This window comes from Dreissena polymorpha, chromosome 16 (assembly GCF_020536995.1).
Source record: "Dreissena polymorpha isolate Duluth1 chromosome 16, UMN_Dpol_1.0, whole genome shotgun sequence".
In the NCBI taxonomy this organism is placed as follows: Eukaryota; Metazoa; Mollusca; class Bivalvia; order Myida; family Dreissenidae; genus Dreissena; species Dreissena polymorpha.
In genome coordinates, this window is record NC_068370.1 from 42,823,164 (window position 1) to 42,842,164 (window position 19,001).

Below are 19,001 nucleotides of genomic sequence, written 5' to 3' on the forward strand. Positions count from 1 at the left end.
TAGCCAATTCAACAAGAAAAACGAGAAAAAAAGAGCAGTTAGCACTTGGAAAATTCTGAACTGTAAAAGAACCTAGAAAATACAAATTGTGAAGTTTAAGTGTAAATGAAAGAAAATCTAATTTAAGCCAAGTGATTGATCACACATATTGAAAATATTTGAAAAAACTTTATCATGTTTTATCTAATTATCAGAAATTACAAAGAAATAAAACAGGCTTAAAGAAAAGTGATACTTGCATTAACAATTATAATCAAATTTACTGAATGTGGTGCTATGATTTAATGTTTCCTCCCTTTTTAAAGTAATTATGTAATGGAAAAATAGAATATACATACATTTTTTGTATCATTATGCTTAATGTCTTCTCAAGTAAACAATGTGGCAGGTGTGGTGAAACATTCCTTTAAATGAATCAGGACCATGAAGTTCAAAAATGAACACTTGTCTTATCATACAATTTTTTCCATGTTATCTCATCATAACATCTGTGAACACCATGTAGATTTCCTTAACTTTATATTAAAGTATCAACTTCTTAGGAAATTAGAGAACTGGCAACACAAATAATTTTATCTTGACATCAGAATAGAGCTACATGGGTTTCTTATATGATTTAATTGATTCATGTTTAACAAGGGCTGTTTGTAAAACATGCATGCCCCCCATATGGGCTGTTCGTTGTAGTGCACCCATTGTGTGAATACGATTTTTGTCACTGTGACCTTGACCTTTGACCTAGTGACCTGAAAATCAATAGGGGTCATCTGCAAGTCACGATCAATGTACCTAAGAAGTGTCATGATCCTAGGCAAAAGCGTTTCTTGAGTTATCATCCGAAAATCATTTTACTATTTCGGGTCACCATGACCTTGACCTTTGACCGTGTGACCTCAAAATCAATAGGGGTCATCTGCGAGTCATGATCAATCTACCCATGAAGTTTCATGATCCTAGGCATATGCGTTCTTGAGTTATCATCCGGAAACCATTTTACTATTTCGGGTCACCGTGACCTTGAACTTTGACCTAGTGACCTCAAAATCAATAGGGGTCATCTGCAAGTCATGATCAATGTACCTATGAAGTTTCATGATCCTAGGCCCAAGCGTTCTTGAGTTATCGTCTGACAACCACCTGGTGGACGGACCGACAGACAGACCGACAGACAGACCGACCGACAGACGGACATGAGTAAAGCAATATACCCCCTCTTCTTCGAAGGGGGGCATAATAAAGATACTCTGAATAAAGGACATTTGAGGATTTCAATCCTTTTTTCAAAACCTACTTCATTAATGATGATTATTGCAGAAATGTTACCTTACCAACGTAACATTATTTTATTTTCATAGACAGAACACGGAGCGTATATTGAATCTAAAGTCCGTGGACAGAATAAACAATATATAGGTACTGCATTTCAGGAAACATCCACTATTTTAAATCGTATGTTCATATGTTTAAATGTTCTGATAATTATCCCCACGCTTTTTGAAAAAAAGGTGGGGATATTGTGGTGATCTCCGCCGTCCGTCCGTCCGTCTGTCCGTCCGTCCTGGCCACTATCTCCTCCTACACTAAAAGCACTAGAACCTTGAAATTTACACACATGGTAGCTATGAGCATATGTGCGACCCTGCACTATTTGGAATTTTGATCTGACCCCTGGGTCAAAAGTTATAGGGGTTGGGGTGGGGCCGCGTCAGAAATTATCACTCATTTTTTTAGGTTATTTTACATTTACTTCTTTATTTCTACACCGATTCACTTCAAATTGATACTGGACCTCACCTATGACAATACGGTCAATCTCAACCATGCATGGCCCCATTCCCAACCCTGGGGCGCCCCGCCCACATAGGCCACACCCACCAAAAATTTCCATTTACTATAATTTTTTCATTTCTACACGGATTCACTTCAAATTGATACTGAACTTTTGTTATGACATTAGGGTCAATCTCAACTATGCATGGCCCCAATCCCAACCCTGGGGCGCCCGCCCACATAGGCCACACCCACCAAAAATTCCATTTACTATAATTTTTTCATTTCTACACGGATTCACTTCAAATTGATACTGAACTTCTCTTATGACATTAGGGTCAATCTCAACTATGCATGGCCCCATAACCAACCCTGGGGCCCCGCCCACATAGACCACACCCACCCAAAATTGCCTTTACTATAATTTCTTCATTTCTACACCGATTCACTTCAAATTGATATTGAACTTCTCTTATGACAATACAGTCAATCTCAACTATGCATGGCCCCATTACCAACCCTGGGGCGCCCCGCCCACATAGACCACACCCACCCAAAATTGCCTTTTACTATAATTTCTTCATTTCTACACCGATTCACTTCAAATTGATACTGAACCTCTCTTATGACAATACGGTCAATCTCAACTATGCATGGCACAATTACCAACCCTGGGGCGCCCTGCCCACATATGTCACACCCACCCAAAATTGCCTTTTACTATAACTTCTTCATTTCTACACCAATTCACTTCTAATTGATGATGAACTTCTCTTGTGACAATACGGTCAATCTCAGCTATGCATGGCCCCATTACCAACCCTGGGGCACACCTAGGTCAAACATTCGGCGTGGGGATACGCTGGACCTCAGGTAACAAACTCTTGTTTGCTACTACTGTTCCATGCAGGCTGCATTATCAATCAGACCAATATTATTGCTATGTTAGTAATCAACTTTTTGTCCATATTCCCAATTCAAAGGGTTAAAAACCCTTCATTATTTTAACGCTTTTGACACACTGATTATTATGAAACAATATTTGAAGCATTATTTGAAACAGGATTCATATTTCACTTCCTTAAACATAACTTCACATTCTTTTTTGAATCTATGACAATTTGTTTTGTAAACAAATAATTTTTAAGAAAAGTTCTTTCTTTTGACTGTACAATATTTTGTTATTAAATGAAGATTGGCTTGAAAATATGTTTGTTCATTTGAAAAGTAATCACTTTATTGTCGGAAGAAAACACTCATGTCTTATAGTTGAAACTGTCAGAAATGCACAAAAATAGAATTGGTTGCAAATCCAGAAGCAATTGGTAAATTCATAAATTGATAATAAAAATGTCTTGTCTATAAAATTGTATAATGTCCTTTCGAAAAATATACTGACACCAATACATGCGTATCAAAGTTATTTCAATCATTTATAACTCTCCATTAAACATTTACAGAACCTTATGTACCCATATCTACAATCTTTTTAGTTTTTTCTCACAGAAGGTATTCCATTACTGTTTATTTATACAGTTATCATTTTGTATCCACTGATTCAATGGAACCATAGGGTAACATGAAGCAAACAATGTTTTTTCAAGAACTGTATACTGATAAAAGTAATCAAAAACCAGCATGAGCTTATCAGCTACTCTAGATTATCATGGCTTATCAGCAAAAATTCTCAAGAGCTTTAATAGACTAATTTAGGTTACTGTTAGCAAATGAGTTAGAACAATTCAATGGCAAAAACTATCACGTAAATAACTTAATTTTTAAGGAATGCAGGCTGCAACAATTTTGTCATTAAAAATTTCAGAAAAAATAATCTTTGGTAAGGTATGGCTGATACTATCTTTACTAGTAGACAGTTGTCCCAACAGATCATATCATCTTACATACTTGCAATCTCTTACATGTAGTACTAGGTAATATATTTTATTTATCTTTCATTAGCACTTACTTAATGATAAAGATGGGCAAAATGATAACAGATTTCTTTGAAGCTTCCGTTAATATCTGTAAATTACAAATTCGGGCAAAATGTTAACATATTTCTTTGAAGCTTCCGTTAATATCTGTAAATTACAAATTAAGTAAAATAAATGCGTAAATCTAGGCAATTTTGTACTACAAAATCATGTATAAACCTAAACTTGACATTTCACTAAATCACCCATAGATCTATTTAAAATTATGTCCTGATTGAAAAAATTGGTAGGGGACCAAGTGTGTCATAATCGTTATCATTTTTAAATGTGCCACAGGTCTCAGGAAAACAAGATTATAAATAAAATTATAAATAAAATAGATATTTTAAATTTTATGAGAACGTATTTAAAAGCCTGGTATGTCAAATGTATAAAACTAAAACACTGTAACTCTTGTCTGAGATTTTTACCAGTGCTGCCAAAGTCTGAGATTTTTACCAGTGCTGGAACCAAATTTTGAAGGCCTTTGCAAACAGTTTGGATCCAAATGAGACGCCACAGAACGTGGCGTCTCATCAGGATCCAAACTGTTTACAATTCTGATAGTATTCTTTGAAAAAAAATCGAAGAAAATGCTTATTTTAGAAATTCAGCAGACGACATTTTAGCAGACGACAAAATTCCCAGCATGCAAAAGGGTTAAACAACTATGGCTTGAACAAAATCTCTGTCTTGAACTTCTTATCCATCACTCACAGTTATGATAAAGTCTCAATAGGCTTGTATGAAGTCAAAATTAACCCATTTATGCCTATTTGACTCTCCCATCCTTCTAAATTGGATCAATTTATTTCCAAAATTAGGGATGTCTAGTATACTTATTTCTATATTTAGAATATTTCTTACAGAAATTCCTTTAAGCAAACAGCACAGACCTTGATGAGACGCCGCATCATGCAGCGTCTCATCTAGGTCTACGCTGTTTAACAAGGCTCTATACGCTAGGCATGAATGGGATAAATTCAATTAGTAAAATATCATTAACAGTTCTAAACCTGCTCTTGTATCAGCAGGAACAGCATTTTATAAGCTAGTACGCCATTCTGATTTCCTGTTCCATGAAAAGTCCAACAGGGTACATTTGAACTAAAACAACAGGGTAACAGGGCTATCACAGGAGTGCAATTCAAAGAAATATTGCTTTGCAGGGTTCTGGTTTATGTATCTATGGCTGCCACTTTGAAAGAATAGCAAAAAGGTAGTCACATAAAATATTAGCACTAAATAATATGTAACAGCCCTGTTTTCATGAGGCAGGGGTGTTTAAATTGTAATGATATAAATCCAACTGTATTATGCTACTGTCATCTGTATAATACTAAATTGTTCAAATCAATATCAATACATCAAACATTTATACAATTTATCTGGAAAATGTCATTTTCAGGTAACTTCTTCATACATAAAAGGCCATTAATGCACCAACCAACAATGTTTCAGTAATTCAAAAAAGAGAAAAAATTGACTACCGGTAAGTTATGAAGGATAATACAATTGTATGGCTTTTAAAATATTCAAAATATGAACTTCCTCAATAGTATTTGTATGAAGTTTAAAAACTACATACCCCCAAAATTAAAAAAAAATGTTTTCTGTTCTTTGTTGGCTTTTCATGTGTCTGATCAGGAGTGCCTCCTTAATATTTAATGTCAAAATAAAAGTGTTAAATTTCCAAATGTATATACACATCTATTATAAATATTATTCAGCCATGTGTTCACATAACATTCATAACCTTATGCATAAGTTTATTAAATATTATTGTTCCCCAGTAATTGAGACAAATAGTAAATACAATGTATGGTTGTAAATCTATAAAACAATGTTACATGTAACTTGAACTTTCTTACAGATGATCTGGATACAAACAACACATGCATCAAATAAACACTTAAAACATAATTAAATACTAAAATAAATAGATACTATACATATAGGGTAAAGAACAGAGCCGAACAAACAAAAAATTCTCATAATCTCATTTGTAGTCTTTAACAATAATTTAACAAGGGACAAAATTGTCACAAAACCAGGTTTTCATTGTGAAAAAAAAATCTGATAAAGGGAGAAAACTCAAACTGAACTTTTGAAATGACCAAAAAAAATTAACCCCCTTTGTAAGTTTTTTTTTTTTTTTAAATCTATTTTTAGTCGTGGCGACCTTGACATTGGAGATATTGACGTGATTCTTTCGTGGGACACACCGTCCCATGATGGTGAACAAATGTGCCAAATGATTTTAAAATCTCACAATGAATGACATAGTTATGGCCAGGACAAGCTCATTTATGGCCATTTTTGACCTTTGAACTCAAAGTGTGACCTTGACCTTGGAGATATCGACGTAATTATTTCGCGCGACACACCGTCCAATGATGGTGAACAAATGTGCCAAATGATTTTAAAATCTGACGATGAACGACATAGTTATGGCTCGGACAAGCTCATTTATGGCCATTTTTGACCTTTGAACTCAAAGTGTGACCTTGACCTTGGAGATATCGACGTAATTATTTCGCGCGACACACCGTCCAATGATGGTGAACAAATGTGCCAAATGATTTTAAAATCTGACAATGAACGACATAGTTATGGCCCGGACAAGCTTATTCCGCCAGCCCGCCAGCCAGCCAGCCAGCCAGCCCGCCAGCCAGCCCGCCCGCATTCGCCAATCTAATAACCAGTTTTTTCCTTCGGAAAACCTGGTTAAAAACAGATAAAAATGTTGGTACACAGCAGCAAGTTATTCTATAGGTTTGTATTTGAACCTAGAATTATTTCATAAACTTTAATCAGTTGGGTGTTGTTAAAAAATGAACTACACAATACATTAACGTAACCTTAACAGCAGTTTATAATTTGGGAATATGCTTTGTTAAAACCTGCAAGCTTTGACATAAATTTTTTTACCAATATAACTCTCATGCATGAAAAAACAATATATTTGACCTTTGACCTTGACCTTTCACCACTCAAAATGTGCAGCTCCATGAGATACACATGAATGCCAAATATCAAGTTGCTATCTTCAATATTGCAAAAGTTTACATTAAATGAGCGATTTTGACCCATATATTTGACCTTTGACCTTGAAGGATGACCTTGACCTTGACCACTCAAAATGTGCAGCTCCATGAGATACACATGCATGCCAAATATGAAGTTGCTCTCTTCAATATTGCAAAAGTTATGGCAAATGTTAAAGTTTGCCCAAACAAACCAACCAACAAACCAACAGACAGGGCGAAAACAATATGTCCCCCACTATAGTGGTGGGGGACATAAAAAAACAGCTTTAAATGTCTTGCGTTCATGGAAAAATAATTTCAAAAGATTCAAACAGATCAACAAATAAGGATAAAACATGTAATGCTAGTTTAGACAAACATGTAAGGTCCTCTGACTAAGTCACAAGCAGTGATAACATGTCTAAAAACATCAACACAACTGAGCACATTTTTCACACGACTGTCACCTCTTTTGTTCGCTTTTTTGTCAATTCATTGTAGAGAGCATTTATTGCATTGAACAACATTGGGAATTTAGGACGTCTGAATGGTTTTCTACTCCAGCATTTCAGCATTAAATCATACACTTGTTGCGGCGTATTTTCCGGGCACACCAAGTTTTTCCCGTCCTTGAGGTATTCCACAACTTCTTCGTGAGTCATTCCGTAATACGGTTGAAGAGCGTATGAAAATATTTCCCAGAGAATAACACCATACGACCATACATCAGATTCCACAGAAAATTTGTTATAAAGGATGGATTCCAAAGGCATCCATCGAATAGGAATAGCATCGTTGTCGCTGCCTTTGTAATATTCCAGCTTATGTACACTTCGGGCAAGGCCAAAGTCTGAGATTTTTACCACTAAGTTATCTGTTATAAGACAATTTCTTGTTGCCAGATCTCTGTGAACATAATTTTTCTCTGATAAATACACCATCCCCGAGGCTATTTGTCGAGAAATGTCAAGCTGATCGGCTAAATCTAACGTCACTATGTCACCATCAATGAACTGAAGATTCTTTTTTCGAAAGTTTATATACATTTCTGGACTACACAGTCTCAAATAGCCGTTCAAATCACCCTTTGTCATAAACTCAAATAATAAACACATTGGTTTTCCTATTGCACAAACCCCTAAAAACTTCACAATATTTGGGTGGTCAAACTCTGCCATTAGCGATGCCTCTCGTTCAAAATCAGCCTGCAAATCACCTGATGCATCCTCTTTTAGCATTTTCACCGCCACAAGCGCATTTTCATTCTTACCCAAATTTGGCGCTTTTGCTGTAAACACACGTCCAAAGGCTCCTTGACCTATGTCCTTGATGTAAATGATGTCATTTCTTGGATACTCAAATGCCTGAAGTTTTGGATTCAGTCGTATGGGCTCCTCAACCACGTGGTACGACATGTTCGCAGGCAATTTCTGGATGTCGATTTCAAGGTCATCCTGGGGAGTGTTCTTGTACTGACCGTTCCTACTTCTGCTCACAAATATGTGGTAGACAAGGATGCTGACAAGCACTGCAATGAACACGCCTACGGACCCCACAATTGTAATGATGAGAATGGTCTTCCAGGAAAATGGCTCTTCGACTGCTTTCTTCTGAGTTTTTAATTCTTCTGCATCTGCAAGTTGCAAAAAGAGGAAGTTAGGAAAGAACAATTGCTTTCATAGGGGCCGGAGGGGGGGGGGGGGGAGGTCAACAACTTCTGGACTTTAATACATGCAAGAAGATTGACATCTAAAAATACTGAGATTTAATTACATCTAGAACATCTCAAAAAACTTAATTAAAAAGACAAGAGTCAAATATTATAGAAGAGAACCGCGTAACGGGGGCCAACGCTCAGCTGTGGGTGCAGTTTTGAATAAATGAAAGCTTGTAAGAATTATTTTTTTTGAGGTTACAGTGACCTTGACCTTTTACCAAGTGACCCAAAAATGGGTGTGACATGTAGAACTCATCAAGGTGCATCTACATATGAAGTTTCAAAGTTGTAGGTGGAAGCACTTTAATTTAAGAGCAAAGGATTTCAAGGTTTAAGCACAACACGGATGGCGGACAACACGATGAGCTCATGGCTATGACAATACCTCGGATTTTCTCCGAAAACAGCCGATCTAAAAATGATATTTAAGCAGACCTAGCTTAAAGAGACATACATAACTACAGCACTAATTATTTCACTTAACAAAAGAAGGTACCTTACTTCTTTGATTATAAGACGCATTGACTATAATACGCGGTCGCGACTTTTGGATACATTTTGCAATATTTTGAATGAGTTTAAAAAAATATCCTAATAGAAACATTTTTTATTTTAAGACACAAATAGATTAACCTTAAAGCGGGTATGATCGATTTTTTATATGTGTTTAATTGTAATATATTGATAAAATATGTTACAATAACACAAAATAGGCAAGAAAAATTATACATTAAAGCCGAATTTCATAAAATGCAGCAAAGACAAATTAGGGCCCCGAGCCGATAGTGATGTACATATTTTCCTACAATAACCGAAGCATTTGTCTTTGTATTATAAACCGTTAAACTACGAGGGGTGTTCCAGAAGTTCGTGGATTTTCGCTATAACTTATTAGTTTGCTGGTAAAAGTCAATGAAATTTACATATTATACAAACCAATTATCACGGACTTAATATATAAGCTAAAAATGCATGAATTTCATAAAGCGCGTTTGAAACGCGTTGCCATAGAGACCTCAGTAACGACATGTGGCGCACGCGTGTATTTTATTTTAAGTATGAGCGTTACGCAAATTTAAATTTGTTTTAAATGTCGTTGATAAACAGAATTTAAGGCAAATTTCACGTTACAGCACCTAAGTCCTCCTTACAGCCCGGATTGGGCCCCTATGGACTTCCGCGTCTTCCCGGAAATTAAATCACAGTTGCGCGGTATTTGCTTTGCAAGTAAACAGGAACTTACAGTTGCAGCAAAGCGAATCGTGTCGTCTTTTGACGCTGACTGGTATACAGACACTTTTGACAAGTGGATTTCCCGACACATAAAGTGCATTCGCGTTGGAGGTGATTATGTGGAAAAGATTTGACATTTGTTAACTTCATAACATCATTGACGTTGAACAGAAACGTTACACGTGCGTCGGTGTGCGCATCGTGCACATGTTTAAATCTCTGATATATATTTATTGTTTTATGTATTTCCATGATATTTGGAGAGTAGATTTGGAAAGGACGAAATATTCTTAACATGCTATTTGTTTGTCCATTTATGTTACCAAATCAAAGTTATAGCGAAAATCCACGAACTTCTGGAACACCCCTCGTAAGTTTAGATGCACATCGTACATGTATGGTATACATGCTGGCGAATTCGACTGTATAGCCATTTTCAATTTCAGAATTAAATATCTGGCTTATTTCGCATTTTTTGACACATGTTCTTCTTAACTTTTATTTTAATTTATATTGAAATATATATATAATAATTTTTTTACACAGTTTATATAAATTCATAAATATTTGACAAAAATCGTAAATACCCGCTTTAAAGTTATGTATTCCAACTATTCCAGTGCAATACGTAAATAAATCATAATCTCAATTAAAATAGACAGAAACAGTCTAAGAGATATTTTTAACTCTCTTAGTATCTCTACAATTTTAGAGATATTATTTTAGGATGCTCTTTTAAATCAAGTACCCAACATTATTATCGAATTCTAAAGTAAATTTTTCTGTCTGATTATCAAGTAAGTAAGGCACATCAAAACCCCTAGTTCTTTCAAATAAAACAGGCAGGTATATCTCACAGGTCAAGTTCTATAACATATCACATACCACAAGAAGGTATATCACAGAGCTCCCATCGATCCCCAGGCGTCTGTGAGTCCACGTAGCACCAAGGGGACACTTCCTCCGCTCCAGGGTTACGACAGTAGTTACTGGAGTTCTCAAGTTCCCGATAAACACTGGGAGGACGCGTGTGCTTCTGAGGGAAGCCCACAGACCACGACTGGCACGACTTGCCTGACCGGGTCTTATTCACTGTGCCGTTGTACCAGCGACCCCGTCCACTGTAGCAATTAGCTGGAATGAGAAAAATTGATATTTACGGACTTTGAAAAAGGTTATGTTCAGCTTAATGTTTAACTAAATGACATTGGCTAGCATAGTATTGGGTGGATTGTCCCATAGATAACGGCCAAATATTGAGGTGACACATGATGGGTCATTATTTAAGGTTCATTACTGTGCATGGTTTGATTATTGAGTCAATTAACATTTAATCTTCAGACCATAATGCTTATGTTACCAATAAATATGGTACATTTTTTTATGAATCAATTTAGCGTTGCAATTCACAATGGTTAACCCTTTAAGAATATGCATGAAACATTGATACATTTTTGAGTAAATAAAATAAAATTACTATCTTACGGGTGCATTGTAAAAAAAAAGTTAATGCATGGTTTCAAACATAATGTAGTGTCAAGTAAATGGTACTTATCTACAAAGTGGTTTAACATTTAAGCAAAAAGTTATTTGATGTCTGCATATTTTAAACATTATTTTGCATTTTATGCACAGGATACACTAAGTGCCTTGCATAATAATGTCATTGTCTTTTGGACTTTTTTTTCATTTTCAAGTGTTTACAGTGTTTTTTACATGAATGATATTGTCCAACTTGTGAAAATATGTTTACTCACTATGTTGACAAATATTTATTATTCCACTTACATTATGGTTTATGTGAATTTACACACCTATAAAGAAAACAACTGTTAAACTTAAAGTTGATTGAATAAGTGAACAAGGGTAACAAAGATAAATAAGTCTGCTACATCAAAGAAATGTTTGGCAGTAACCACATTTTTGTGAAATTAACCAACTCATGATTGCTGTCAATAACTTGCAAATAACTCACTGGCTCATTGAAGAATAGTGGTAGGCTATCTTATGAGTCTTGCTCAGGGAAACATTGGATTAATGCATGTGCATGCTGGGAAATTTGTCGTCTGCAAAAATGTCTTCTGCAGAATTTCTAAAATTAGCATTTATTCGATTTTTTTTCAAAGAACACTATCAGAATAGCAAACAGTTTGGATCCTGATGAGACGCCACATTTTGTGGCATCTCATCTGGATCCAAACTGTTTGCAAAGGCCTTTAAAATTCGGTTCCAGCGCTGAAAGGGTTAATGCATGTGCATTATGTGTTGTCCCAGATTAGCCTGTGCAGAATCAGGACCACACTTTCCCGCTTCCACAGAATTTTTGTATAAAGGAAATCTCTTCTAAACAAAAATCCAGACTAGGAAGAAAGTGTTGTCCCTGATTAGCCTTCGCAGACTGCAAAGGCTAATCTGGGATGACCCTTTCTGCACATGCATTAAGCCCAGTTTTCCCGCAACGAGGCTCATATGTACATGTAACCTATAAAAGCCTTGCATTTAACCCTTTCCCACTCAGAAGCAAAGTGAAAATGGCTATGTGAAAAAAGCATAAAACCAGAACAGCCTGCGAGTAACACGTAGTCTGTTCAGGTTTTATGAAGTTTGCTGCTCATCAGCATCTCAGTGTTGGAATGTAAGCCATTTAAACTTGAATCTGGTAAGAAAGGTCTTTAATTAAATTTAACTTTCTAATGGAATACAAATGCTTCAAAATAGGTATCTAAGGATTAAACCAAAGTTCATGACCACAAAAGACTTCAAAGAGTTCTTCTCACAGACAAGGCCTCCATCAAAGGCAGGTGGAAATTGGTCATGATGTAATAATTACCATAGCAAACAAACGGACCTTTTCTTAGGCTTGGAGCCCTGACATTACACCAGGAATTGCTTGATATGCATCTTTATGAGATTTACAACAGATCTTGAAGTTGTTTGAATACTGAAGCAGTGGAGTTCTGTGCTTCTAAAATGAACAGCAAACATTAATTCTGAGGTAAAATGTTTATTGCATAAAAAGTATCTTACTGATAGATCTAGATGTTGAAGCAGTTGAGATATCTGACAGGTGCACACAGATTTTGATACAGATGCACTTTGTAACTTAGTTCTCATTGCTTCCAGCACTTGAAATGTACACCCACTTCTTTTTATCCTTCCAGCCACTTGTGCAAGGTAATTATATAATCTTGTGAATGCAATTTGAAATTATTTTCAAGGGCTGAACACACTTAAGTTCCAAGATCTACAGGTGTCACAGTGACACAATTGTTCACAAAGAATATATTGAGTGTACTTACTATGGTATACTCTATAGATCACTGTCCTGAAGGTTTGAACCTCTGTTCATTTTTAAAACACCTCGTAAAAGGCTATGTTTCTAAAAGGTTTCTTCCCGAAAATTATATTAATAGCTTAAATTTTGTAAAGGACAGCAAAATACTGAAGAATGCCTCTGAGAGGGAAACTGTATTAGTTAAACAAAAACCCAAGCAAGCTTTCTTAAATTGCACAACCCTGTAATTTAATTTAACGTCCATATTTGTTCTTGATCTGTCATAGAGGCAGATGGCTTTTTGACAATATAATTGAATAACAATAAATGAACTTTGGCAAGTCCCAAAATGGTCACAAATTTAACAAGAGGGCCATGATGGCCCTGAATCGCTCACCTGACTAACCAAATACAATCCCAACCCAGATTTCATCAAGATAAAAAATTCTGACCAAACTTCAAAAAGATTGGATGAAAACTGTGACCTCTACCGTCTACACAAACAAACTGTTGACGGTTTTTGTATTATTTTACCTAGTGACCTAGTTTTTTACCTCAGATGACCAAAATACAATCCCAACCCAGATTTCATCAAGATAAACATTCTGACCAAATTTCATAAAGATTGGATGAAAACTGCGACCTCTATTGTCTACACAAGGTTGTTCTATTATTTGACCTAGTTTTTGACCTAGTGACCTAGTTTTTGACCCCATATGACCCAAATACAATCTCAACCCAGATTTCATCAAGATAAACATTCTGATCAAATTTCATAAAGATTGGATGAAAACTGTGACCTCTACTGTCTACACAAGGTTTTTCTATTATTTGACCTAGTTTTTGACCTAGTGACCTAGTTTTTGACCCCAGATGACCCAAATACAATCCCAACCCAGATTTCATCAAGATAAACATTCTGACCAAATTTCATAAAGATTGGATGAAAACTGTGACCTCTACTGTCTACACAAGGTTTTTCTATTATTTGACCTAGTTTTTGACCCCAGATGACCCAAATACAATCCCAACCCAGATTTCATCAAAATAAACATTCTTACCAAAATTTCATAAAGATTGGATGAAAACTGCGACCTCTATTGTCTACACAAGGTTTTTCTATTATTTGACCGAGTTTTTGAACTAGTGACCTAGTTTTTGACCCCAGATGACCCAAATACAATCCCAACCCAGATTTCATCAATATAAACATTCTGACCAAATGTCATAAAGATTGGATGAAAACTGTGACCTCTACTGTCTACACAAACAAATTGTTGAGGGACACACGCACGCACACACACACACATGCACATACGGACGCCGGGCATCACACGGTCACATAAGCTCACCATGTCACTTCATGACAGGTGATCTAACAAAAAGCACAGCCTCCATCTGATTTCCATAGTTAGAATGCACAATTTCATCAGTTCCCTTGCTTGAAATGCAAGTTCTTCCTGGCCTTTGTAATATAGCAGCTGAAGGAGGACAGTCCAATTACGGGACATATGAGCAGGCTAGAGCTAAAATCATAGTCCCCTTTGGTAACAGCATTACAGGACTTATAAGCTCAAATTAACTGGGCATAAATTTATTTATATTCTATTTATTTTACACTTTAACCTCCATGACTGAAATATTACAAGGCAAGAACATGACTGCATTAAGAACATGAGTTTTGTTCTATGTAGTTTAAAACAAACATTTGCGCAAAAAGAATCAAAATTTGTTTCAACCCATCAACAGGAAATGATATTGCTTCAAGAGCAGCCACCAAAGCAAAAACTCATAAAAAACAGCACTAATTTATTGTCATTAAAAAAAACAGCAAGCACCAACATCACAAGGCCTGTTCATGTGAGAGCATGAAGTTGATAGACAGTTTTACTACTCAACACTTCCACTGCATGTTTCCAGAAAAAATACAGCTGTAAATGTTTTGGGGAAAATAAAATAACCCTTAAAATACCACTTATGTTTGCAATATATTTAATTGTGACATAATAATTTTGTGTCATATAAATTCGAGTTAATTGCAATAAAGCAACTAAATGTTTGCACATTATATTTTAAGGGGAAAAACATGTAACGTTGTTAAGTTTGGAACTTACGTTTGGAACAATCATAAGATTTTATTTGAATAAGTATGTTATACTTATAAATTAAACTAATTAAATTATCAGTTCTCATTTAATTCCTTACTATTTAGGCAACCTATACCAGCTTAATATATATATATATATATATATATATATATATATATATATATATATATATATATATATATATATATATATATATATATATATATATATATATATACACTATGCGACCCGTGATTTTTGCCGCGATTCTCGCATCACCGCAATCGATGCAACATGACAAATGGCGGTGATTCAGAGCGACAAGAAAATTTAAGTGATGTCTCGGCGACTCCACGCTGACCGTCGCGCGATGTATCTCGCTGTTACGCAATCAGCGCGAATCACCGCAAATCACCGCGAACCGCCTAGGCTCACCTTTTTAAGCGAGTTACGTTGAGGGTTACACTAACATGTACACGTAACATATATGTATACACTTACATTATACATTGCAATAATAAAGCTTTTGTTGTTGTTGTATATAATGGGCGTATTAGCTAAAATACTCCCGTTCCAACATGAGCTTGATGAAGTAATGTAGAAAGCTTTAACGGCTCCAAATTAATATAACAGCGCAGAATGATCATGCAATAATTATTGAACATAACATGTAAACATTATTTAAGTAATTGCATTAGCAGAATGTTTATTAAAACTTACAAGCAATTATATTCCAGGCCCGAATACACTACCACTGTTCAAATTCCATATTGTTGCCATATACATGTAGCACTGTGTAAATTGAAAGTTGCATAGTGTTTCGTCATTGGTCGGTTATAAATACCTTGTTTCTCTATACATGGTATTTGATTTAGACGAAACTAATAATTTGGTAATTTACGAGAAATATGATATAAGTTTTCCATTTAAACTTTGATCTTACTGTGTATGTTTATTGACGTTATTACTTATGTTAAGACTTATTTTTGCATTTCATTAAGAATTATAATGTGTACCCCTTTTGTTAACAGTGTTTAGCAAAATATTCGCGCATTAAGACACGGAAAATTGTTTAAGTAACACTTTCATTTAAAGGTTAAATGTCATCGATAGATTACGTCTAATTATTTGGACTAAATTATGCTATACTTATTTATTTTCTGTTTCAGGCTCCAATGCGAATAACTCGTGTTACTCGCGTTACTTTCCGAGCGTTGTACATACATTCACAATGCTTGATAAGCCGGAAATACATTACTGTTCTATTTTTAAGTATATGTTATTATGACATCGTGATATATAATATGTTGTTATTACATCATTGCCTATATATTAAAGCCATAAAGCATTGTGTTTCTTTTGCTGAAAACAAATGAGAATATCAACGTAGCACTTAGCGTTCGCAGAGTTCAATAAATTTGATGATGATGTATAATGTACATGCATTTCTCTGGGTTTTCACGCTCAAAACAAAAAAAAACCCTCAACATTTGATTATTTATTGTGTACTGTCCAGCGGGTGATAGTGTTTGTTCTAGTGTCTAATTGGCACTCTTTGTACGTGTTCAAACTGTGAAAAAATGTGACAATCACAGAAACAACAGGATGGCGCTGCCAATTTAGTGCGAGAATGGATCAAAGGGCATTGACAAAAAATAACAGTTTGCATATATTTTTCAGCGTTTACTCAGATGGTCTCTCACAACAAAAAACTTTACAAGGTATTATGTTTTACTTCTATCAGTAACGATACGGATACGGCATGTTTGATTTTAAATGACTTTAAAAGAAATATCAAATTATTGGCGATATAATTGTTTTAAAAATACCAAAGAAACATTTAACCGAAATCAACAGAATTCAATGCTTTGCGCTACACAGTATAAAAAAAACAATACTTGCACGCTCGTATACCTTGACCTTGTACATTGCCGCATAATTTTCGCGCTCTTTTATCGGAAAGTATACATGATGACTATATTGGAAGCATTTGTAAACGTCGTGTTAACATTTAAACATCGGAAGTGTGTTTCGGATTATAAATTATTATTGTCATTTGGGAATTTAACGGAACATTTATACTTATGGTATATTTGTTTTGAATTGATTATTAATTTGTTGCAACGCTTTACGTGTCGAAAAAATGTTTTGATAATATTATGCATTAACAGCACAATTTCCAGGAGGAAAACATTTTTTTACATGAAGGCGTATGAAACAATAAAACGTTTTTTGTAAGATCGTATTGCATTCAATCTGAATTAAAATACGCTCGTCCCACATTATGCACTGTACTCTTTACACTTGTGAAAAATGGCGTAGTCATATGGTTGTGTTAATGAAATTCTCAAACATATTTACCGACATAAATAATTAAGATTATTTTTTCGTAAGTGATGTTGTAATTATGTTGGATTATTTGATAATTGTGAACATAAGAAAAGCGTTATGTATACAGTTATCGATACAATTCGGTTTATATGCATTAATTGCCGAATCATCCATGTCACCTATATCCACTGCGATCACGGCGAATCGCGGCGAATCACCGCAAAACTGAGGGGAATCAAGGCGAAGATTATCTTGCTCTCGCGTGACGGCGGAGTGACGAATCATGTGAAATCACGGTGATTTTCCACTCAAAAAGCAAACTGTCCGCCTTGACTCCGCGAATTAGGCAACAATCACAGGTCGCATAGTGTATATTAAACTGTAACATGGGTTTGCAATTAAATATTCAGAGTGATCTTTTATCTCCTTTCCATTCTTCTCACAGATTAAATCATTACTTAAATGCACAGATTAGATCATTACATGGAGAAGAGTAAAGTACTATTCACTGGTTAAATATTAATTTGCTCCAGTATAAATCTCTACTCGCAGGTTAACTCATTACTGAAACCAGTCTAAATCAGTATTCAAAGATATAACAAGGGACAAAATTGTCACAAAACCAGGTTTTCAATTTGAAAAAAAAATCTGATAAAGGGAGACAACTCAAACTGAACTGATTTTTTATAATTAACCCCCTTTGTTTCAAAATAAATCTATTTTTAGTCATGGCGACCTTGACCAGAGATATTGACGTAATTCTTTTGTGCAACACACCGTCCAATGATGGTGAACAAATGTGCCAAATGATTTTAAAATTTCACGATGAATGACATAGTTATGGCCCGGACAAGCTCATTTATGGCCATTTTTTACCTTTGAACTCTAAGTGTGACCTTGACCTTGGAGATACCAACATAATTCTTTCGCGTGACACACCGTCTAATGATGGTGAACAAATGTGCCACATGATTTTAAAATCTCAATGAACGACAAAGTTATGGCCTGGACAAGCTTGTTCCGCCCGCCCGCCCGCCGACATTCGCCAATCTAATAACCTGTTTTTCCCTTCGAAAAACCTGGTTAAAAATTACTTTAACCAGTTTAATCACTACTCACAGATTAGATAATTACTGAAACCAGTCAACATCACTACTTAGTCTAAATGTGTACTCACAAGTGACATGTGACTCGTCCCTGTCAAACATCTTGGCCTCCGTGCAGTCACTGTCCCACTTGGAGGGCAGCGAGTCACACTCTGGGAGCTGCGCCTGCTTGCTGGTGTACTGGATGTTCGACCACTGCACATAGCACAGAAGGTCCTGCACCGCCTTACAGCTCTCTCTGAAAGATGAACTTAATTTATGAATCCATCAAATGATTTTGATTGGTAAATAAACAATAGGGAGACATGAAATATTTTATATTTGACTTTTAACAGTGACCATGACCTTAAGTCAGTGTAACTTACTCATGTCTACCAAACATCTTCTCAAGGACCTTAACATTCAAGCAAAAATCCTACCCCAGATTTTTGATTGGACGCAACAATTTTAAAGATATATTAATTTTTTGACGTAGGAACAA

General features: G+C 35.4%; 2 protein-coding genes across 2 annotated transcripts in view; one reads left to right on the forward strand and one right to left on the reverse strand.

Moving 5' to 3' along the window:
• Positions 1-19,001, forward strand: part of LOC127862023 (uncharacterized) — a 339,308-nt gene that overhangs the window by 206,453 nt on the left and 113,854 nt on the right. The window lies entirely within an intron of this gene.
• The window catches only part of LOC127862026 (muscle, skeletal receptor tyrosine protein kinase-like), a 66,855-nt gene continuing 49,360 nt past the window's right edge, over positions 1,507-19,001 (reverse strand). The window contains exons 7-9 of the mRNA XM_052400956.1: positions 18,592-18,758; positions 10,608-10,856; positions 1,507-8,405 (exon numbers count right to left, since the gene is read on the reverse strand). Of these exons, the coding sequence (XP_052256916.1) occupies positions 7,225-8,405; positions 10,608-10,856; positions 18,592-18,758 (1,597 nt within the window). The 3' untranslated portion in view covers positions 1,507-7,224. The remainder of the gene's footprint in view (positions 8,406-10,607; positions 10,857-18,591; positions 18,759-19,001) is intronic.